This window comes from Melozone crissalis, unplaced genomic scaffold (genome assembly GCF_028551555.1).
Source record: "Melozone crissalis strain CALT ecotype California unplaced genomic scaffold, PUWL_Pcris_2 ptg000042l_1, whole genome shotgun sequence".
Classification (NCBI taxonomy): Eukaryota; Metazoa; Chordata; class Aves; order Passeriformes; family Passerellidae; genus Melozone; species Melozone crissalis.
In genome coordinates this window covers 46,542,958-46,567,327 of record NW_026535820.1, presented here as the reverse complement: position 1 = coordinate 46,567,327, position 24,370 = coordinate 46,542,958, and the positions used below count along the sequence as shown (strand labels likewise).

The window sequence follows — 24,370 nt, the reverse complement described above, 5'->3', positions numbered from 1 at the left end:
GCCTGCTCAAGGAATTATGCTTCTAATTCCAATTTCAATGCTTATTCCCTGTTTACATTGGCTTAGTCATTGGCTTCTAGGCATGCTAGAGTTTCTTCTCCTGTTTCTTTGGGAAAAGCAACAATGAAGATATTCCTACGTTATTGTCATCTGAAAGTGGAATAGGGCATGGCTCTTCTTAGCTACCAAGGTGAGTCTCTAGAGAAGGGATAGAGTTTGGAATCATATGGCATTTACTTCCCTTTGAAGCTTTGTGACAGAAATGTCAAAAGTGACATTCCTGGATGTTTTGTGGTGCCCTGTTCTAATCAGGCAGTCAACACCAACGTCATCTGAGAATTTGTCTTGAATTACACCATTAGAGGTTTTCCAGCCTGAAAACTCTAAATGTTTTTGATCTACTGCAGTGCTATGATTATCACTATTGCTTCTGTAGTTGCTGCTGCTATCACTACTGCTGTGATAGAAGTGAGCAGTGCCTTCAACTTTATATTTATTAGTAAAAAGTTAAATTTTGCTACAAGAAAAAAATAAAAGCATTTGCTATCCATCTTCAGGTAACACTATTTAGAAGTACCCACTTCCTTAAAATAAAGACTGGAACATTAAACTTATTCTTAGATTCTGCATAATTTTCTCCTTGCCAGAATATTTAGTTTATCTCATATACATCATCCTGAATTAAACCCAGTATTTTATTGATATTGCCACTCCCACTTGCATGTTGGACATTCTTACATCACTTAGGGGTTTTTTTGGGTAGTATATTTTATACTTCCTACATCTATGTTTATTCTTCTAATGTGTTAAAACTAATCTTTATTAGAGGAATGTGATGAGTCTTTTGTACTTCTCTTTAAGAAGTAATGGTATAGAGAGCTAGCTGAATTTCCTAAGTATTGGTTTGCATTGTAAAGTCTTGAAAAGATGTCAAATGGGCTTATATCAAAAAGCAAGTAACAAACAAACCAAAAGCTTGTTGATGTCAGGACTTACATTCTGAAAGTCATTCAGATAAAATATTTTTTATGAAGTCTATTGGAATTTTGTTAGTGTGAAAAGAAATTCTCAGTCATCAGTAACTATATTAAAAATCTTTCTTCCTAAATAGGGATTTAAAAGTTTGCCCACAGAAACTAATAGAAGAGAAGATTCAAGGCTTCACATTGGCTCTTAATTGGGTCTTCTGTATATTTAGAGTGGACTTGCCAATGGACGATCTGAATATGAGGATCTGGATAATGAAATTTATTTACTTTACAGATGTTTAGTATTCTGGAAGAAGAACTGTTTATTCTGGGAAAAGTCTCGAGCATAGGAAAATAAGTCCCTAGCATAGGTGAATCAGAGCAGTGTTTCTGCTTCAGTTGCCCCTTAAAACAGAGAGCATTCATTTCGAAAAATATATTCTTGAGGCAAATGCTAATAGGACGCAGAATATTTTGTGATGCACAGGCCTGAAATGTATGTCAGCAATGATTATCTTGAAACTGGAAATCTGCCATACTACTGCAAGAAATTTGTCTTACTAAGAAAAATGTACTATTAAAAGTGCCAGTTATTAGATTGGTTTGGACATTGCAGGTGAATTGTATTCTTGAAAAAGACTGGAGTATATTTTGATTCCCAAAATCAAAACTTAAAAAAAGAAAGAGAAAAAAAAAATTTATTTCCTTCAATTCCTTCTCATTCTCTTCCCCTATTATAAAATGTTCTGCCGCCTTGCATGCAAATTTAGGCATGCACACTGCTCAAGACTGTTTTGGTAAGTGGTGTTAATACTGTACCATTAGCATTTTGTAGTGAGTATCCTGTCAGTATGGAAATTTGCCTGCAAATGTCAGGGATTCCATGAGGTACTGGCTTCCAGGGAGTTACTAATATATCCTTGTGCGTAAAGAGCTCTTTTGAACTGATGAGGTATTTATAAATTCTTCGTACTGTAAAACAGCTGCAAAAGAAATAAAAGTAAACTTTCTGAATCTCCATAAAATATCTCTCCAAAACTACTGCAAATCTAACTGACTGAATAAGATTGCTCTGGGTAGTGGTGACAGGCATACGAGAGGACACATTCAAGGCAGGGCAAAGAGGTCTGCAGCACTGTACTGAAATAAAAGTTTTTAACTCTTTTTGTCATGCACTGGACTAAAAAGTTTGATTTTTTCTTCCCTGGTAACTATATGCCAGGCCTACAGAGCAGTCCTTTATCTATGGTACCCACTATTCTGTGCCCTCTCTGATTTTTTCTGCATCCTCTTGAATGTTTTTTGCCCCCTCATACCTTTGAAGATGGCCCTGCTTTGAGCTGGAAACTGGACCAGTGACTTCCAGAAAAACCTTTCAACTAAGATTTTTCAGTAATCCTACAATTATCTGATAATCACAACTTGTGTTGCCTTCTTGCTAAAACTCTTACAGATTTTCTGTAGTATTAAAATGTTCAAATTTTTCATTATAGTTTATGAATCTTGTCTCTTTGTGTGTATTGTGGTCTTCCTTCATGTATACAACTTTCTAGTTCATATACCTTACAAATTATGTTCAAGAACCTCCCCAACAAATTTCAAAACCAAAGTTTCTTTGGGCCATAGATATGATATTCTGTAATTGTAATTACAGGATTTTTTAATTTTCATTGTCTGATTACATTAACAGAGGACATTGCCTAAATGAGTTGCAAGCTAAATTTAAGTGAGCAGTAAGTAATGTTAAATCTGTACTGCCTGTGCTGTTCTGCACAGTCTTTTGACCTACCTTCAAGAAAGGAACAAACATCTTTTTGTATAACTACTCATACTGTGAATGTACTCCTGGAGAGAAGATTGCTTCCTTCAGAAAAACCAGCAAAGATAGATAAATATCTCCCTTCTCCCAAATACTTAGTGGACAGCCAAGTGTAATTCTTCCCTCACTTATATATCCCCAGCATTTAAACTTTCCTCAAAGTTTTCTACTAAAGGTGTTTTTTATATGGCAATAGAGAGCCTCATTCCTGCACAAAAACAGTGGAGATAGTCCAGTTTGTCTCCTAGTTCACCTTTTACAAAGATATTTATAGATTTGGGGTAAAGCTGCAAAGTAACGGAAAATTTCAGCAATATAATGGCATTTGCAAGCCTATACATGCCTTCTGAGCATGTCTAATGCTAAGGGTAATTGGGAATAGCATTCCTCTGTTAGTTAAGTCTTCTGTTGACTTTTTTTATCTCCTTTCTATTAGGTTTCAAAAGTATTAAAAACATTGTGTGAATATGCACATATTATTTAAAAAGAGAATGTGAAAAATCTAAGGGAACTTCTAAGACCTAGTTCCTTGGCCTAGAATCCCATGTGATGAAAGAAAAAGAGTGATCTCTTCATTTTTCTAAAAACTTCAACATTCTCAAATATTTCTTCACTGGGAGCCTACATCACTGATGGTTTTAAAGCCAAGTATGTGCCAAGTCAATGCTTTCCAGAATTCTGAGCAGAGATCATTAAATGTGTGACAAATATCAGGCATTTTCTACATGACCATTTTTAACAGAAACATGGTAGGGATTAATTATGATCAAAATAACCATGGTGAATGAAGTTTCACCATGAATGAAGCTTTGACTACTAATTTTTCTCTCTCTTTTATTTTTCTTTTTTCTCCTCATGAGCACACACATGAACTTTTAAAATGTCAATCTGTAATACCTCATTCCATTTTATTCCATTTGAAAGATTGACTTTACAGTTTTCTACTGATAATTTCATTTAGTTGGTGAATGCAAGATAAAGTTTGTCATCTAATTGATTGATACTTGTACAGACTTCAGAAGGCATGTATTAGGTAATCATAAAAAGTTTAAATACATAATTCTTTCAACAAAATAAAATTACCTTAGTACTTGGAAGTAAGAACAGGGTGTTATGGACTGAAAGAAATTACGGGGTGGTGGTGATTCTTTTCCATTTTCTCATGGAAAGTGTATTCTTGTTGAAAGGATTCTACTTATTGTGCTTTTTTGAGGGTGTAATCTTTCTGAGGGTGAGCTGCCATTAAAGTACAGATCATAGCCTTGGGCATTGGTACTTACATATTGTTTTCTTTGTGCAAAAACCAGACTCACTTCTGCTGAACTTTCTTTTCTTCTGCTAAAGCCACACTTACTAACTACTGTGTGAAATGTCATAGCAGCTTGTGAGAAACCAGAACTCAATTTTAGGGAAAGTTTATATATGCCTATGTGTTTTTTTATTATATTTGCATTTTACTTTCTAAACCCTTTAAGGAACTGTGAAAAAGAAAAATGCTTTCATATTTTTTGCATTAGATTTAATTCAATACTATGAGGACAGTTTAACATTAATTAGCAAGAAATTGATTATTTTTCACCATAAAGTGCAACAGTATAAGTCCAACAGTTTCCTCCCACTTCATTTCCAGAGTAGCTTGTATTTGATTTAAGTGACTTGACTCATGCCGTACTTCCCACTCATTTTAATTGCTATTTTTTCAAAACAGTTAATGAAGCGCAACAAACATGCTTTATTATGTTGTTACCTAAATTTCTGTAGATGCATCAAGTTTTCATTTAGTTATTGTTTTAATAAACCACTTTCAAATTGAGGATTACATGCAATATTGAGTATTTTAAAAGACTTAATACCATCCTATGTGTTTTGCAGACAATCCTGAGCTAGTGAGCCACGTTCCAGTTGGTGTTAGAATCCTGGATGTCAATGACAATCCTCCCGAGCTTGCCAGAGATTATGATGTAGTCGTCTGTGAAAATTCAAAGCCTGGTCAGGTAACTCTCACAGCTATATTTCTTACAATGAAGAAGAAGAATTGCTTTGTTAATGTCACATATGTCAGAAGTTTGGAAAATGTCATAACTCTTTCTGATTTTACTTTAACATTTTGTACTTGATTGAAATTTTAATTGTATGAGGCAAAAGGGAGAAAATTTTGGCATTTGTTCAATATCTTTTTCATGTTGCTGCAAAAAAAATACTCAAACTATCTTCTGTAAAGGCAGGTAAAACTTTAATCCTGTCAGATAAGGGGTAGAATTTGACAAGCCACTATCCTGAACAAAGTGAATAAAGCAGATTTAACATCTCTCATCCAAGTGCCACATAGTAGCAATGTTTCAAATGCAGCTCACTGAAGTGGCTGGTGAGCATGGCTCACATCCTCACTTTGCTTGTTGGTTGCCCTTGACTATAAAGGGTTGTTACACAAAAGATCTTGAATGGGTTTTCACAACTATGAGGATGGGGAGGGCCAGAACTGCCACTGAATAGCTGAATCATACTCCAGCCACTGCTCCTCTGATTGATGCACGTCATTGCAGCCCAGGGTTTGACAGTTTTGCAAAGTGCTTTTCCTTTTCTGCATAGACTGAGTCTTACCCACAGCACTGTGCTTGTTTTACATTATTGCACAGGTTGTATGTTTCAATTATGAGCTCATATGTTTCCTGAGGAATGTATTACCAGTAATAGCATTATTTTCATCAAATCCTTAAAAAGAGTGTACACAAATGCATAGTGACATATTTCTGTTTTTAAAGCTGAGGCTATAAAAATGCCATACATCATCTGACTGTAGCCTGATCAAAGTTATCTTCACTCCACCAGCAGCCAAAAACTGGCACCTAAAGCACAATAAAGAAAAGACCAACTGTTGTGTTTGATACTTACACAAATTCTTCCCTGGTATGAGAACATTTGCAGGTCGTTTCTTGATCTAAATATGGTTTGTGTATTTTTAATAATTCTTTAATAACCATCTCATATGAACCTGTCAAACTTTTCCTACAGAAAACATAAATTTTTGGAATCTGCTGCTTCATGCACCTAGAAATATTGTAGTTTAATTGCATGCTTCAATAAGACCTGACTTTTTTTTTTTTAATCTTTCCATACTGCCTTCAATCAATATTTACCAGTTCTCTTGGGAGAGAAAGAGGGAGTGCAGTTGATCTCTATTTATTATCACTGTGCCATCCGTAAATCTCTAGCACATTGTCCCTTAGCTGTCTCTTGTCCAGACTGAGTTAGTCCTACTTAGCTGGGGCAATCCATGATAAAGCCCTTCCAGACTTTTGATCATTAATCTTTTCCTCCCCTAAAATTTCTCCAATTCCTCTCTATTCACCTTGAGACAGAATCAAGATTCAAGATGCAGGTATGCAGTGGTTTAAAATTCTTGTAATATTTCATGCTTCATAGTATAGGATAATCTTTGCTTTGATCTTTAGTATTTTCAATGCAATTTCTAAGAATGACTTTGCTTTTTAACCACTAGTAAGCATGGAATGCACAAAAGTATGCCTGCCCTAACACCAATATCATTAAAGGCAATAGTCAGATCAGAGATCACCGTCATGTGTATGAAGTTAAGACTTTATGTTATGTAAAATGAATTTCCTCTGTCTATGTATTGCCTGGCTACTGAGTGTTGCAAAGTCTTTAATGTCATCCCTTCCTCTTTTCTTCTTTGAACAATTCAATATCATGAGTAGATTTGGTGGGCTGATAATCACACTCTTTATAAAAAGACATTTATTATTGATCACTGATCAACAAGTGGTCCAGAGTAAGCAGGAAGTCACTGTGGCTTTCTCTCCTTGTGTAATATGCAATTTACAGAAGAGATCCTATTTCCTGTCTTCAGAGCAATTATGTGTGCAAGAACCTTCCCTCTTATCTAATGATTGTATAGTGTTCTTCAGTGCTCTTATTGAGACACTGGAAAATCCAAGTATGTCTGTCTGTCAACTGAATATCTCTTATTAAATTAAAAACAATGTTCTGAAAACTTCAAATAAATGAAAATATAGAATAATTAGAACTTGCAAAAAACTAATGTAAGAAAAAAATCTCTTTTAAGCATTAGTTGCAACTGATTCAACTTTTCCTGATATTTTAAAAAATACATTATTAAACAATAAATATTAAATTCTTTTAATAAATAATAATGTAAATTATGCAAATCTGAAGCTATCTCAGAAATGTTTCTTGCTGGGGCTGCTGGGGCTGTTGTTGCTGGTAAGTAGCTAATGTTTTGTAGCAAAATTTTAATTCTCCAATAGCAGTTTTACAAATGATAATTTATGGGCAAGATCTTTAAGAGATACAATAACATTTGCTCACTGTTTGGGCCAGCCTTGTGCTTTTCCCTGAGCTACTGTTGTATGTCTGTATGACCACTGACCTCAGCCACACAGCAATTTAACACCTGAGATTAGTGCTGCCATGAGGGACTCTGCAAGCTGTAGTTTAATACCAAAGGCTGGACCAGCTTCATGTTGTATTCTTCAACTCACAGGGCTCCTTCACATGTGTGTAATGAAAGATTTTTTATTTGCAATTCACAACAAGGTTTCAGAAAAATTGTAACACTAAACAGAAGCCAAAACCAAGTACAAAAGTATGTGTCTTGCTCAGATGTTACAACCTAATCTCAGGAAAAAAAAACCAAAAAAAAATAAAATGGTGTTCAAAAATATTAGGGAGGGGCAAATAAACTGATTGCAGAAGAAGACAAGTGTTCCATATGCTATAAAGGGTTCCCAGCTGGGTGGCTCTGAATCACTGAAAGACAGTATAACTTTGAGTTATCCATCATCCTACGAGAATGTTTCATAAGATTTATTCCTAAATAACAAATTCAGTACTTCTAAGGACATCTGCTTGACTTGGGCTTCCATGTTGCACTGTCCTGTAAGATCCACTATTTCTTTCCTTAGCACATCTATTTTGAAATTTTTATGTGTGAGATAAACTCAACTGTAAACAGTCATTGAAGGACTTTTTGTTTCTGCTTATTTATTATCAAAATACCTTTTCATGGAGTGAATTCACGGTATCATCTAATCGCAGAGCCTGTCTCCTGCTTTTTCCACTCCACTGCTCTGTTTTTTGGAAAAAAAAAAAAAAAAGCTTCAACTTTTTAATGCTGAAGCCTTAAATCTAAATGACCAAACCTAAGGCATGTCAAAAGGAGGAGACAATCATTTCCAGGCTGAAGTGACAGCTTTGGTCACTTCGTAATCATATAGGTGAGAAGGGAGACTAAGCATCTGCAACAGATTCCAAGTGAAGCTTGGTGGATATTATATTAAAGTAGACAAAGTAGTTGTGATTTGATCTTAGATGACATTCAGACTTGGAGAATACTGACTTCTTGACATATACTGATTTTGTGATTGACTGTGAAATTTAGCCAATGTAGGAAAATGACATTTTGCCATCTTCTAAAAAGGAAATCAATGTTAGTTGGCAAGGAATGCCTCTGCTATGTTTGTCATGTGTATATTTGCTTGTTTATTGATTCAATTTTAAAATGATTCTGAGTAGAATTTAACACCTGCTCTCTGTCTTCTTCAATTAGGTCTCCTCAGTTCTTGAAATTCTCTTTTCTCATCATGTCTTGCCTTTAAAAAAATATCATGACCCTTCAGTTTCATCCTATCAGTGTTGTCAGCTGGGCTTTACTGAAGCTGAGATTACGTCTTTTATTTTAATCAGGCTTGGCATGGTACATGTTAAAGTCTGCTAATAGGCTATTAAGTACTTGGCCAATCAATTAGAAAAGGGTTAATAGTACATTTGGGTGTCAAGATGGCGTGTGCTTTTATTTCTCACTGGTGAATGAATGTCTTGGATATATTTTCTGAAAATGTGTGAAGTTCTTGTTTAAAAACAGGCCTCTAAAAATGTTTTGACCTATCCTAGTAAACATAAAATATTTATTTTCTGGGTGAAAAAGCAAAACTTTTATACTATGTGGTGCTATACTTTTTACATATATGCATGAATTCAGGGAATACTTGTATTTACATGCATGAAATCAGGGAATATAGACAGTATATTTTGAGTTATAAAGTTTGTCTTAAAACCAAATAATTTTTACACAAGTCATGTGTCACTGGCTCCTTGATCAAAGGTATTTTTGTTGCAGAATGGCATGCTCTTCAAGCAGCATTCTGTAAAATGTCACTGAATGTTTTATGTAGCATAGGGCAACAGGATGAAAATTTATCCACCATGCTGTCAAATAAAAGCTGAAGCTGCATGGCAAATTGACTTATATTTCACTGAGAAACAACACTGGGGATTTACAAAAAATATTAAACAAAACAATTTTTTTTTCTATGGTCTTACCTGAAGTTTTTACAGATTTGTATGGCATTTAATGACATGTTTAGTATTTGAATAATAACAGAAATCAATTATTTTGAACATAGTGTTTCATCACCCCTTTTTTTGCCTTGCTGTGCCAAATATCATTTCAACATTATGAACTAAATATATATAGCTAAGAAAATCTTATCTTTCTGGTTTTACATGATAGTTTTACTAACAGTTGTGCCACCTTTGCAAAATTCAATAGTGAAAAATTAGCTTTTGCCAAAATTTTCAATCAGTATTGCCATGACTTAGGTAAAAGTCATATGCATGCCTTTAGATATTTCAGATTTTTTTCAGATTGATTTTACTTTCCTCCACTTCAACAAAAAGTATTATGACAAACTAGTAAAATATTATTGGCAACCATCATAAGTACTGTTAATTGGTCTCAGATGTGTATAGTCAATGCAATGTACTTTATTGTATATATTAAATGGAATAGGTATTACACCCTATTGAGTTGTCATGGTTTAACCCCAGGTGAAAACTCATCTCCACACAGCCACTCACTCACTCCCCCACCAGGGGAATTGGGAAGAGAATCAGGAAAGTAGAAGTGAGAGAGCTTGTGGGCTGAGATAAAGCCAGTGTAATGGGTACAGCCAAAGCGCACATGCAAACAAAGAAAAGCAAGGAAATGACCACTTCCCATGGGCAGGCAGGAGTTCAGCCATCTCTGGAAGAGCATCTCCTCCTTCCTTCTTCTTCCCCCAGCTTTATAAGTCATCATGACATCATATGGTATGGAAAACCCATCTGTTCACTTGGGGTCAGCTGTCCTGGCTGTGCCGCCTCACAACTTTTCCTGCACCCCCAGCCCCTGCTGGTGAGGCCCTACAAGAAACAGAAAAGACCTTGATGCTCTGCAAGCCCTGCTCAGCACTGACAGAAACATCTCTGTGTTACCAACGCGTTTTCCAGCACAAACTAAAACCACAGCCTCATACCAGCTACTGTGAAGAAAATTGACTCTACCCCAGCCCAAACCAGAACATGGTTTAAAAAAATAAATTTGTTTCGCTTCTCTTATGTTGATGGAGGTAGAGATTTCTGAGGTGTCTTTCAGTTTTAAAACAGACAAAGCCACTGGAGTCTGTGCTGGGTATGTTTCAGGTTCAGTCCAGACAGACTATAGCAGAACATTGAACAGAAAAATTCTTATGAAAAGAGCACTTTCCCTCCCCACTTTTATGTTTCCCTCAGGATATCTATCAGCTCTGTGCAGCAGTCTGTGTGGGCTTCACTGCCTATATCACAGGAACAACTTTTATTGGATTCCACTTTCGCACTTGAGTTTCAAGACACAGCATGAAAATGAAAGCAGAGGTAGAAATACTGTTTGGTCCCACATTCCAAGAACTTAGATCAATTTTAGTTGAAAGTAAATTTAAAACACCACCAGGGCTTTCGAAGGCAAAGGTCCTACCTTTCAAAAATACCTCTCTCAGACATGGTTCTGGCTACATCCAGTTCTGTTGCTTTTGGGCAAACTAAACTAAAACCAGGAGTGGCTTCTGTTCTTCCTGTTCTGTTCTCTGGCAATTTAAAACTGATTCTTAACAGGAAATTTTAAGCAGAGATATGGTTAGCAGAAATATTTTAGTTGTTTTTCTTTACCAATATTGAAGTACATTCAATTATTAAGACAGCAGGCAGATGACACTTCACATAGACCATCCCAGTTCAGCCTCCATTTTGGCTCCATAAAACCAGACATTTAGCTAAAACTGTAATTCAGGAAGTCAGCAGGATACAATGCAGATGGTGATAATCTCTACACTGGGTCCTGACTGTATCAAAAGATCAGAAAATATAGATCCTTTAGATGCTTTTACCTGGTTCTGAAGTGTGGTTTCTGAAATATTTCCTGCTAGAGAAATCAAGTTAATGACCCAGTCACTTCATCTGTTGAATTCAGCAGCAGTCAAGTAGAAAATTAAAATAAGGTAAACTTGAGCATCCTGCTGAAGTTAGGCACTATGTGGGTCAAGTTCAAATTTCAACACATTCACTGCTAATTTTTATTTCAGGTAATTCAGACTATCACTGCTACTGACAAAGATAACTCTGCAAATGGCGCAAGATTCCATTTTTCTCTTGATGAAGGGCTTACTTTGAATCCCAACTTTACTCTAAGGAACAATGAAGGTAAATCAAATATATAAATCTCAAAGAAATGGGCTTCTGTTTTGTCTGGGCTGTCTGAATTGAACAGAACAATTTCCATGCATTTCCTTACAGAAACAGAAAACTGAAACATGTCATCACTGAGCTGTTGGATATCAAGGACACATGTACACAATATTTTGAAAACTATGAATAATAATATATTGCATTTTGTATTTATATTCTACTTTATTTTAGCATTTATACCTCATACTTTCAGGAATGCTTTTGAAAAGTAGATTAATGAAAAACATGTAAATTTGTTCTGCTTTTAGGTGAATAGCACTGATTGCGTACTGTCAAGGTTATTGCCAATTATTGCTTAAAGGAGAAAAAAAATTAAGGGGCATAAAAATTGGAATTCATGCTTACTTTTACAGATATGACATCAAGAGCAGGTCCTTCTGTGGTCCCTGGATGATAGTCTATTTCTTCATGCCTTCCTAAGAAACTGTTCCTAAACATTGCAATCAGAAATTCATAGCAGGTAGTCCCAGATGGAAAACAGCCCTCAGAGTCTCCCCAAGAAGTGTTTCTGAACATTTCTTGAATGAAAAACTGTCTAACCTCTGAAACACAAACCTAATTCAGCATTGCTCTTGATCAAATATTGCCTTGTGATCTCCACTTTGCAACCTGATGAAAATAAGAGTAAAGTTTAAATGTTTGTCTAAATTTTCCTCCTGATATTTTGTGTGTGTGTATTGTGGGGCTTTCTTTGTATGCCTACGTGGAAGTGTATGAGATTTGCCTTGTTTTCAGTTATGTATTTGTAGTATTGCTGTGGAATACATTCTGAGATCTTACAAATCACAAGTCCTCTGTAATGCATTAGCTCCATCATTGTTATATTTGGTACATACAGTGATATTGAAACAACTCTTTGCAGAATTTTTTATCTGTTTGTAAAACCAATCAGGGAAGGAGATTGAATCATCTTCCTAAAGAATTTGTTCCAATGTTTAACTATACTTACAGAAGAAAAAGAATAATGCCATTTATTTGGCATATAAAAATGGATTTCATATTCAAGTTCCAAAACAGATCAATAAATATATAACAATATTAATAAACAATCATAAATATTGAAGGGATAAATAATATATTAAAACTTTTCCCTAAGTGAGAGACCAGCACTTTCCCAGATTAATATATCTGGGAATATAATATAATAGTAATATATTGTGATGGAACATTATAGAAAAAGCCAGACTCTTGTTCCTCAAATGATGGAGGGGTACTAAAATATTTCTGTGTTTTAGTCTGTGTTTCCAATAAACTCCTTGAGTATTAGACTGTGTTCTCATGCGAAAGACCATGTGCATGTTCATTTCAATACAAGACATTTATATGAAGAAGTTTTTTTGAATAGCTCTTCTAAAACTGTGATTTGTGACAAAGTAGATGTGTTATAGTTTTGAACATATTTAAAGCTGGGTCTGTATTATGTCTGTTCATTGCTACATAAATTATTTAACTACACAGATTTATAAGAGAGCCTGAACTTCTAACAAACATTTGATGCAGCAATGTCCTATTTTGGATAGAAATATTCAACTTTGGATAAAAGGACTTGTTGCTTTTTTTTTTTTTAATTTACTTTCCCAAGATCAGCTAGAAATTACTTAGCAATCAACAGAAAGCACTGTTTGGACTACCCAAAATTGGATTTTATGGGAATGGAGGGGTAGAGGAAGGAACTGAAAAAGATGTCTTTGAAGACAAAAGCCTGTTGTGCATTGTGTTTCTATTTCACCTAAGGAAGTACAAAATTATGCATTTCCTGTAGTATCTTGCATAAACATTCTTACACATACAGAAACTCCAAAATTACAACTTCCAAATTTGCCATATAATTAAAAAATGACTATTTAACTCAAAACATAACAAGAAATTTATCTTAAAAGTAAATACATAATTATGTTTTGCTTGGTACAAGGCAATTTGAATCTATTGTTTAAACACTGCCTTTTATGACACAATCTATACATAAAAAAGTAGTGAAATACCTATGAAGTACATGCAGCTGTCTAGCATTTACAGCTTCCATATTTCTCATCTACTTCTATTCACAAATAGTATTTCTGTTGCTTTCTATTATAGGAAATAGCAGAAAGAAGGTGGGCAGGAAAGGCATTTCTTAAGTCTGTGAAAAGTTTGCACTTTTGAAAACTCATGTTTTTGAGCATCAGGCATTAAAAATGATCAGAATACTTTGAACAGAAGACAGCTGCTCTGGATTTCCAAATTATATAAAGGCTGGTATTTTGGGAGGGTTTTATTTGTTTGTTTATTATGTTTTTTTAAAGAAAAAAACCTACAAAAATTGCCTTAAGAAAATTTTTTATAATGTTTTGTAGAATGATAAAACCCAAATTCTTGTTTTCACATAGGAAGTGGTAGTTAGTAGTAGCTGTATCTGTCTCTTCAAAATTATATTTCTCTTGCAGTCACCTTCTAATTCATCCTAAGTCATTCATTCTAAGTCATCTTCTTCTTTTATTTCTTCAGAAAAAGGCCTTAATTTCATAAAAATATCAATAGACATTTTTCCCCCTTTGTTTTCATAACCCAAAACAACAGTTTTGTTCTTGAACCCTAAATACACTTTTGCATGTATTTACCCCTATTCATTTCTTATCAGTATACTCCACAGCAGTGCACTGGATCTTAAAATATTTATGCTTATATCTAGGCACTTTGACTGAAATCTATGGCTTGTGCAAGCAGAAAATTCTCTAGTTTGTTCCTATCTACCTGTATAGACTGCAGCAATATACAATCCCAGCATGTTTTTGATTCAGCTCAATAATCTTCTATGCCTTCAGCAAATTTAATAGGTATTAAAGCCTCAGTCTCTGTAATTGATCATTTGACCAGTTAAGCTTTTATCTCTTGGCCTGAACTTGTGCATTTTCTAAATGAAAATCTCCACAATATGAAATCTCTGTTTGTGGAATATTTACCCTCATAATGCAGGGTTTAAAACCCTCAGGGAAATGTAGGTCAGGATAGAGTGACAGGGCTATACCAAATATAACATCCACCAAAATTAAGAGTTCCTTGGATCCCCTTCTGTATTCTGCTTGTGCCACAATTTTCATTTGAAAGAAAAAAAAAGGAAAATACAGAATATGATAGTTTTTCTCTACTGTATTCTTAAGGTACAAGAGATTCTTTGTTGCTCTTTAGGTTTTATTCTATACTTGAAAAGTAGTGTTCAGAGAGAGTAAAGGCTTACAAGTATGAACAAGAGGACAGACAACAAAATGATGCAGTATCTGTGTTCATGTAAACAAGGCAGAACAAGAGCTGGAATAGAATTTCTTTGTTATGCTAAGAAAATGCATTAAGTTGTAATAATTTTCTGCAGCTTTAGAGAGCAAACCCACAGAGGAAGCCTTTCTTTTTTGTTTGAAAATTGTACTTATGAAGTTCTTTTAATGAAAACAGGTTTCTTTGCAATTTATTTTGTCTACAAAATGATTACAATTTCTATTAAAACCTGAAAAGTCAAGTACTTTTTCTGCTGTGCTTTTATATTGTAAATCAGATTCTACATAACTCATTTAATTGTTGTCTGTGTTGTTCTCACTTTCTGTTTTAGGATATTGTCATTGATAATTTTGTAATCCTTTTTCTAATATCATGAACTTATACTTTTTGCATAATCCAAAATATCTACTTTTGCATATCCCATTAAAAACTTTCCATAACTATATGGGGCTAAATCCATTTTCTATTTGGAAATCAGAATAAAGGCAACAGAAGTTCTTCCCAATAGATCAATTTCTACAAATTCTAGAATTGTACTTTTTTTTTCTTGTCCTAAAAATAATAATATTTTTCCAGATACCTAAGGAATTGTGGAGATATTTGTTTTTTTCTTTTTTTTGTCTGATGGAAAATGCATCTGGACGTGTCATTGTTATCATATTTCCAAGCACGAATATGTAGAGTAACTTCTCTTTCAGAACTTACATAATATTTTTCAAGAGATGAAAAAAGATTGAACCTTCAGAGAACAGTTCACTTAGAACATTTAAGAAATTTCTGACTGTAAAGCACTGTTTTGCTGGTGCTAATTTTTTAATCACAAGATATACAATTTGCCATGGATGCTTAGTGGTACTGTAAATTTGCTAGACAAGAAGGGTTAATGCAGATAATGGACACATTCACCCAACACTGCCAGTGAGATCTGTGCATTCTCTTACTTCAATAAATTGAGATTGCTGACTTCTGATAGCAGTCTAAGTTTAGCTTACTTTCAATGAAGAACACCTCCCTAGAGAATGCTTAGCATTTGTTTTCCTCTTCTTTTATTTCTTCAGGACAAAGGTTTCATATCACAAAAGCATTTGCAATTAATTTTTCCCCTCTGCCCACTTATCTCAAAGATCTGGCCCTATGATTATTGCCCAGTGATGGAGAATATTCTGGAATTGGAATAAAGGTATGCCATTTTTCTCATACTATAATTCTGGAGATTCAGTTTTCTTAATTTTATGTCAGAAGATCCATTAACACCCACAGAAGTGGAGATGTGTTTTTCTGTAAAATTTAGAGCATGATGAGTTCAATGGCATCTGTATAAAATGAAGTTTTTAATGTATTCATCCACCCATGCCTGTGATATATATTAACCTTTCTCCCTGTGTCACAGATCAAAAAATAGTAAAAAAAAAAGATCAATTTTACTCATCATTGCTGTTATATAGAAAGAGTACAGCCTCCAGAGAGTAATTGATTCCATCCCAGTGTGAATTTCTTACAGACTCTTCTCTTTATCATTCCGCCCTTCTTACTTCCTACCATATTGGACAATGTGCCTGTGAATTAACTTCAGAGCTTTGCAAGTTGCAAATGAAAATGCCAGATACCAGACCATGACTTAATTGTTCTAGAACACCTAAAGTGGCATTTAAAATGGTTGGATTGAAGCCCCCACTTTGCAACCCATCACAAGAGGAAAACGCCCGCATAGTTCCGGCTTTCATTTACATCACAGAGTCGTGCTTGTTCTGGTTATGTGGTACTGTGAATTACTGTTGACCTTCTGTAAATTATCATCCTGTGAAGAGGACAAGTTGTAACTGGAGAGAAATGATATCTGAGAAAGTGCAAAGTTAACATCACACATGGTGACTGAAGTGCAGTCCACAGAAGTACTGTTACTGTAAATGGAGTAAGTGTCTGAGTAGGTATTATCACAGAATCAACATATGGAAGTTAAAAAGGAATTCTACCATGATTATAACAGAAAACCAGGAACAGCTACTGTAGAGGGAAGACATTTTCCCTCTTCAGGCCTCTGAACATCTCTGAAATTTTTTTTATTTTAAAAAATTTAGCTCTAAGACTGATCATAAAGTTATTTTAGTGCATAGTGTAGAGGATCTGCATTTCTTTTCTGGACTGCAACTTGTTGGTGATTCAAACACCAACTATAAGCAAATAACTATATTTCAGACCAAAAATGAGTTCTATGTTACTTTTCGTTTTTGCTACCCACTGAACTAGAAACTTACAATAGCTTCGTGCCCATTGGCAATGGCTTTGAAGACAGCAAAAGAGAAAAAATATTTACAAGAGCTATCAATAAAGAAATGAAACAGAAATGCATATCATGAAGTTCACATAAACAAATTAGCAGCTCCAACTTTAGAAATGTAAGAAATGCAAATCATTCCAATATATCTTCTTTCGTTTTAATTAGTTTATGACTTCTCAGAAAATTTATAGTAGTTGAACTGCTGACACAAGCAGAACTGAAAATTGAAACATGCCTTAAGACATAAACAGGATTTTACTTTTTTTTCCTTTTACCTCCGTTTCTCTTGTGTCTGCATTTAATGTGTAATGTGTCAAAGGAATTCTCAAATTGTTAATAATAAACGAGCATCCTCCGATGCACTCCTGCAGTCAGCTTCCATGGCCTTACCACTGTATCTCTGTTTCCTTGATTTTCCTATGCCCTCATTTCTTTATTTAGCTTAAAAGCTCAATGTAAAAAGGCAGAGATTATGGAAAAAAGACTGTGATAACAGCCTTGTATAGAGTGTACAGCCTGGATTAGTAAACTGTGACATCTTCAGAGTGTGAAGAGTTGCTGTGTTACAGCCCTGTAGCATTTCCCATGGGTAACCTCAAACTCACTTAAGATAAAGCTTAACTTCTAGTTGACGTATTTACAAAGAGCAGCCCAAACAGGAGTAAGTTTAGATCATTAGAAAGTTTAGATCATTACATGGAGCAATGTATAACACAGGGTATTAGATAAATATTTATTTGCTTATGTGAGAGTTAATTTTCCTTAGCAGTCAGTCCTGTAATCTCCAGTGAGTCCTGGTTCTTATCATACTCCCCAAGGGTGAAGTTCACCATTTAAATCTATTGAGATAAAAAAATCTTTCCTTCCAGGTCTAGAAGAATGAGATCTGTAGAGCTCCTCATCCTATTGCTATTGCTGCTGTTCTATACGCTTGCCTTCCCCAACTATTTGCTGTATCTTTTTTCAGATACCAAAGAAATTTCTCACTGCATAACCCCTTGGCTCCCTTTCAAACTACTTCTGTTGATATAACTTTTTTCCCCTTTTCAATAAACTCTTTTCTAGGTCATCAGTGTCAGACTCTATACTTGGCTTCCTATAGCTTTTACAGATGGAGAGAATTTTTGTTCTGTGCAAAGCTCTTAAAAGTTGCTGTCTTTCTAGCTCTTCTCTCAACACGTTTCTATAATGGTTTTTGACAAGGAACAAAAGCAATTAAAATTTGAAAGCTCAGAACACCAGCATGTTGGCTGGTTTTCAGGATGCAGTCAATATTGCAGTTTGGCTGCAAGAAACTTTTTTCTCTCCATTCATTATGTTAGTATACCTTTGCATATGATTATCCTCAAGAATGGAGTTCTGACTAGAGCATCAGAGATATAATCTCTGAGTTATGGCAATATGATTGGCTTTGATAATTATCTGCTATGCTTGATTCTCAGTGACCTTTGGAAAATCAGACACAGTTTCCTTTCTTGAAAAAATATTAGATATCTCCTTTGTAAAAGGTTTTAAGAAATTTAATGAGACAAAAATAGTACCTTCCAGTATTTTACTTGTATATTTTATTTGTGTCAAAATTTGTGAAATTTGAAGGAAAAACTTCACACTGTTTCTTTGAAAATGTTTGTCATGGGACATGTTATTACAGAAACTTCTGAGGATTTCATGCAACGTCTGTTTCTACAGAAATCTACTTACTACCCAAGAGAATTTAAAAAACCAAACTTCACCATGTCAGTTCTTTTAAATTAAAAATTTTGTATTGGTTCCCTTTTTCCTTAATTGTGTCTTATACCAATATTTCATTGTATCTTATAGTTAGTTGTATAATGTTAAAAGTACAAGAAAAACAATTTAATATTGAATTAAAGAAATATAATTCTGAAAGAGAAAAAAGTCTATTTTTTAAAAAATGTGTATTTATTCTTTACAGTATAAAAATATGAGTTCTTTTTTTGACAAGGCCTTCCTCCCAGATAAGCAAGGTTTAATTATAGCTTTTTTCACATTCTTTCACTGTAAAATTTAATTGTATAATTTTCCCATTTCTTCATGTTTTTCTCTTCTTTTCTTTTTTCTCTTAACTTTAATATTTTTTCCTCACAATTTTCCTCTCATCTGTCCACATTTACCCTTGTAGCATACATTCTCACATCTCAATGTTCTTTCCTTTACATCTTTGCCAATAGTCTCTATGCTAAAATTACTGCAAGATCCCTGATCAAGAGCCCTCAGTTTTTCTTCATTATGCTCAGTCTCTGATGCTTTTGTTGTCAGCAAGCATTTTCATCACTGCTGCTGGAGTGTGCACTGGATCATTCACTCTTTTTAAAATTTAATTCACAGGTGACAAGCACAGCACTCGGCCTTGCACCTCCTCTTGACTCTGTAGAACCCAATGTCTTCATTATCAATGGGGTTTTCTCTTCTGAATTTACAAAATAATGTGAAATTTGTATTGCAGCTCAGCAACACACTGTTATCATATTGCAAAAGGAATTTACATGCCACAGTGTGTCATGGTGCCTGCATGAGGTATTTAGGAATGCTTAAGGATCTGCAGACTGTTGGAATAATGTTGAGGCAAGAAAAAAACCTGGTGCGCTCTTGTCCATGCTGCATGAGAAGGGTCACTCGTGTATGTTAATAACAGTGACTGTGCTCGGGTGTTATGTGAGAGTTCTAGTTGGCCCAGAACAACAAAATGCAAAATATTTTGGGGGCAGGATGTATACCTAACAATTAACTTTGCAATGTTATATCATGGACATTTTATAGTCTTCCACAGCACTGTGGTCTTATGTTCTGTCAAAATTTTTCAGATTAAAGAATTATCACCTCATTGTGGTTGCAGTAAGGTTCTGTAACTTGAATGAATATTGCACCCACTCCAAGTGAAAAGAACAACACTTAATGAATTTATAACAAACTCACCATGCCGGATATTCAATATTTCAAAAATAGGGGGGAGTGTGGAGGCGTGTTGTGGGTGTTGCTTATGTATAGAAGTAGAGCTAAAGAACTTCAGTGCTGAGTTCTTGGTTTATCAGCAATTGTATCATTTCCCAGCTCATATATGTATTTCTTGTGTGAAGCCTGTTACCAAATATATTGTGATATTATGCTAATGTGGGGTGATATTGCCAGTTTTTCTAAATGTCACTGTCAAATGCCATGCAAAAGAAAATGTTGGCAAAAGTGGGTTAAAATTAATGTTTTAAATTTTGCACAGAGCTTGACAGAAAGTATAGCATAAAAAGTAACCACCTGAAACCGATCTTGTATCCAGTTTAAACAAAAACCCTACTCTTTCACTCAAATGTGGGTGCAGCAGTCTAATGGGCAAATATATGCCACACTGGCTATTTTGTTGCACTAGATTTTCACAGAGTTACATGGATTTCATTTTTCCATAGATTATGATAAAGCCATTTAATAGTGTAGCTACAGTGGTAAGGAAAAATAAGAAATTTTCTTGTTTGTTTGTTTGTAATAGGAAGATGAACCTGGCAGATGTATTCAGTACTTATCACCCTTCTATTTTTTGCTAAAATACTCCAATCTCATAACCCTACAATTTGGAAACCATGTGACAAGCAATACAAGAAGAAATCTCTTTTCTTCTAAAGTCTCTGCATCTATCAGGCTCCATCTCTCTCTCTCTATAACTGCTTGTGCTTCAAATTCTCACTGTTTCCATTTTTTTTTTTATTTATCTTGGACTTTTTTTCAGAGGCTAGTAATTAAATAGTGGTGGTAATAAACTGAAAATAAATTTTACACATATGAATATTGGCTATAATTATTTATTGGTGCAACATTTCTTCCCCTGCATGCTCTTTATGCATCTTAATTGATTGGACTTCAATTAAGTCCCTCTTCCTCCAGACCTCTTCAAAGCACGTGTCTTTGGTCGCTGTCCTTTCAGATGTTTTCTGAAAGCTCACTAAGACTTTTAAACCTTTAATAAATACTAAAACATGAAAGTCTCATTTTAGATTTTTACTAAATGAGTTTAAATATTCTACTGAGTGTCAAGAGGATTTTGGATGATGTGTTGTGCAAAAATTTTACAATAGTTATCCTCATAATTCCAGGTATTCAATTTGACAAGGGTTCATATGCTACCAACAGCATAGTATAGCATGAAAAGACTTGCAAATTGGGCCCAAAATGTTTGTCAAAGTTGTCTTGATTCCAATAAAAAGACAAGAGTGTTAAGTACTCTTATTTATATAATGTTAGTTACTTTTCAACTCCTCCTCTTTCTCATCTATTGACCAGAAAAGCCTCCTGGCAAATTTTAATTCTAGATTGTGCGTTTTCACAGATTAGGGATTGCTAGTTTTAGGAAGCCCCATGCTTCCATTTGATGGGAAACAAACAGTAAATAACGTGTTGGTTTTTTTTCATCATCTACTTCACTGAAATGTTGTTCTTGTTTTGCTATTGTAGATAATACGGCCAGTATTCTGACAAGACGAAGGAGATACAGTCGAACCACCCAAGATACCTATTACCTCCCCGTTTTGATTTCTGATGGCGGCGTTCCCCCTCTCAGCAGCAGCAGCACCCTCACCATCCGGGTTTGTGCCTGTGAGAGGGACGGACGAGTGAGAACTTGCCATGCTGAAGCTTTCCTCTCCTCAGCTGGCTTGAGCACGGGAGCTTTAATTGCCATCCTGCTCTGCATTGTCATCCTTCTTGGTGAGCCATTTGCAATTCTAAGTAGTGCTGTCCCTCCAATGCCTCTCGGAATCTGGCGGGGCGCAAGGTTTCAGTATGGCATGCTTTTGGAACAGTGGTTGCCTGGTAGTAGGAGGCAATTAGAAACACAAAGCTGTGATTAGAGGGTAAAGGTTTAGCTAGAGTTCATAGGGGAAAAGTGCCTTTAAAGTACATTTTTGAATATCTGGAATCCAGTAGAAAATTTTTTCAGAGGCCATCAAGTAATTAGCACTGGAGATCTTTTTTATCCATAATTTGGAAAGATTTCAAAAAGAGAGGACTCTAATACCATGTTTTGAACAGAGTGAAAAATTGTAGAAAATAGATGGGCAAAGCTTTTTGAAATGCATTATGCTGTAAGAAGCATCATTAGCACTCTACAAAAGCCATTTCTTAATTACCATTGTGGGATAAACTGATAGCAATGCACAACATAATCCACAGGGACAAGGGACATAGGAGGCTATAAGCAGACTCATAAGATTAATGCCATTACAAGTGCATTTCCTCTTGACTCTTTTTAGGCTTTTTATTTTTCCAGGTCAATTCCTGTGTTACCCATTAGTTAATATTGTGGTTGGTTTTGGTTTGTTTTGTTTTTTCCTGTCAGAGACACAACTTGCTGTGTGCATGACTCTGTGCTACTCATGTGATTTTCTGCACAGAGATGGCAAGAAATAATAGCAATTACATTGTAACCGAGAGGATATTTTGAGGACTTTTTCCCCAAAGACTACGTTTTCTAAGACCTACTTTCTTTACAGCTTGCTTCAGTATTTTCTTGTTAGAAGGCCATTTTAAAATATACAGTTATACATTTATCTTGTAATTTTGTATTTTATTACACAAAATTGAATATTCATAAGAAAAAAAGAAATGTTTTCCATAATAATTCAATTTATATGCTAAACATTGGTTTTAATGAAGCACTGCAAGCCCTGGATTATGCTTCTGAAAAATGCTAACTTTAGTTGCTCATTTTTCATTTACCTGAAAGAATGTTATCTCCATTTATCTCCTTTATGAGATTCCTATTAAACTAAGTAGCAGATGATCCCGAATACCAGTACTGAAAATACCAGCCTGAAAATATTACACCTCTGTATTTTTGACTTAGTATCTGCTATTTCTGTAGCATACTCAGATGGAAACTTTAAACCTACTCTAATATCTGCAGTTTTCTCTTTAGCAATTGTGGTCCTTTTCATCACCCTAAGACGTAGCAAGAAGGAGCCTTTGATCATTTCAGAAGAAGATGTCCGGGAAAATGTTGTGACATACGATGATGAGGGAGGTGGAGAGGAAGACACGGAAGCATTTGACATCACAGCACTGCGGAATCCATCTGCTGCTGAAGAGCTGAAATACCGGAGGGATGTTCGGCCTGAAGTGAAGCCTCTGTCCAGGCATCATCCCTCCTCAAGCCTTGACAGTATAGATGTTCAGGAGTTCCTTAATCAAAGACTGGCAGAGGCTGATCTGGACCCCAGCGTGCCCCCATATGACTCCCTGCAGACATATGCCTATGAGGGTCATCGATCAGAAGCTGGGTCTATCAGCTCTCTGGATTCAGCAACGACACACTCTGACCAGGACTATAATTACCTTGGAGACTGGGGACCCGAGTTCAAGAAGCTAGCTGAACTCTATGGGGAAATAGAACCAGAAAGAACAACTTAGTTGTAATTCCCAGAACAGAGAAGTTCCTAAACCACTGGACAGATAATGACAACAATGGTAACAAAAAAAAAAAAAAATGAATACAGTACTTGGAACTGAGTAAGTTGTATGCAGTTACTGTAGAACAAGTGCCCTTTTCATATTTGAAACTGGGTTCTCCAATTGAAAGAAAGTCAAATTTTGGAAAATACAGAAAAAAGAATCTATTGTCCCTTGTGTATTTTTTTTTAATTGCTCATTAAAGTGTCTGGTACCTTATCTGCAACAATACCTAAAGTAAAGCCAAGAAATGATATTTTTATTGCAATATGCATAACAGCTCCAAGCTGCTGTAAGTTTATGGTCATGTCTGTTTGAGAAGAGAGCTAAAAAAGGATCAAATGTCTTGCAGGTGGTTGTGATGTTGCATTTCTAGCTGTGTTCTAGGCCTTGTGATCCCAACATGAGGTAGACAATGAGGTTTACTATCAGTGTGAGAAGTGATACCAGTCTGTTTCCTTTACAGAGGTGATAAGCCACACCTGTCCTCTTAAATAAATGGTCCTTTGATGATTTAATCTTATTGACTTAGCAGGTTGCATTGAGAAGCTGTCATTTTGTAATGTCCTTCATAATCTTGTCATCCATAACCAGCTAACAGATGGAGGGCATCATTATCTGTATCTCAAACTCAGCTCTAGCCCATAACCCCAGACCTGCTCTATTACTGCGTGCTGGAGGAGCAGTTGTTTCGAGTGTTGTGCTTTTTCTTTTTTTCTTTTTTTTTTTTTTTGTCTTTTCATGGAAACATCATTCATCTAAATGGAATAGGTCCAAAGTACACTTTATGCAGCAAAGCAGATGAAGCATAGGCTTTTTCAGTAAAAACAACAATGGCAGCACCATTAAACGACATGGCTTTTTGGTTCACTGTGCTTCACTTGTGTCAAGAGCTGAAGCTTTTTAAATCTTTTGCTGGTCTGAGTCCAGAAGCTACAACAGTCTGTTTAAAACCCAGAGTTCTTAATCACAATGTTTTTCTATTTCTGTGTGTGACTAAAAGCAAAATAGGGCTGCTGGTAAGAC

General features: G+C 35.2%; 1 protein-coding gene across 7 annotated transcripts in view; it reads left to right on the top strand.

Moving 5' to 3' along the window:
* The window catches only part of CDH18 (cadherin 18), a 481,117-nt gene extending 457,057 nt beyond the window's left edge, over positions 1-24,060 (top strand). For 6 of the 7 annotated variants that reach the window (XM_054284627.1, XM_054284630.1, XM_054284631.1 and 3 more), the window contains 4 exons: positions 4,660-4,781; positions 11,205-11,322; positions 21,353-21,604; positions 22,803-24,060. In XM_054284627.1, coding sequence (XP_054140602.1) covers positions 4,660-4,781; positions 11,205-11,322; positions 21,353-21,604; positions 22,803-23,305 — 995 coding nt within the window. In that variant the 3' untranslated portion in view covers positions 23,306-24,060. The remainder of the gene's footprint in view (positions 1-4,659; positions 4,782-11,204; positions 11,323-21,352; positions 21,605-22,802) is intronic. The other variant, XM_054284632.1, reaches the window with a different exon arrangement.
* The last annotated feature ends 310 nt before the right edge of the window (positions 24,061-24,370 follow it).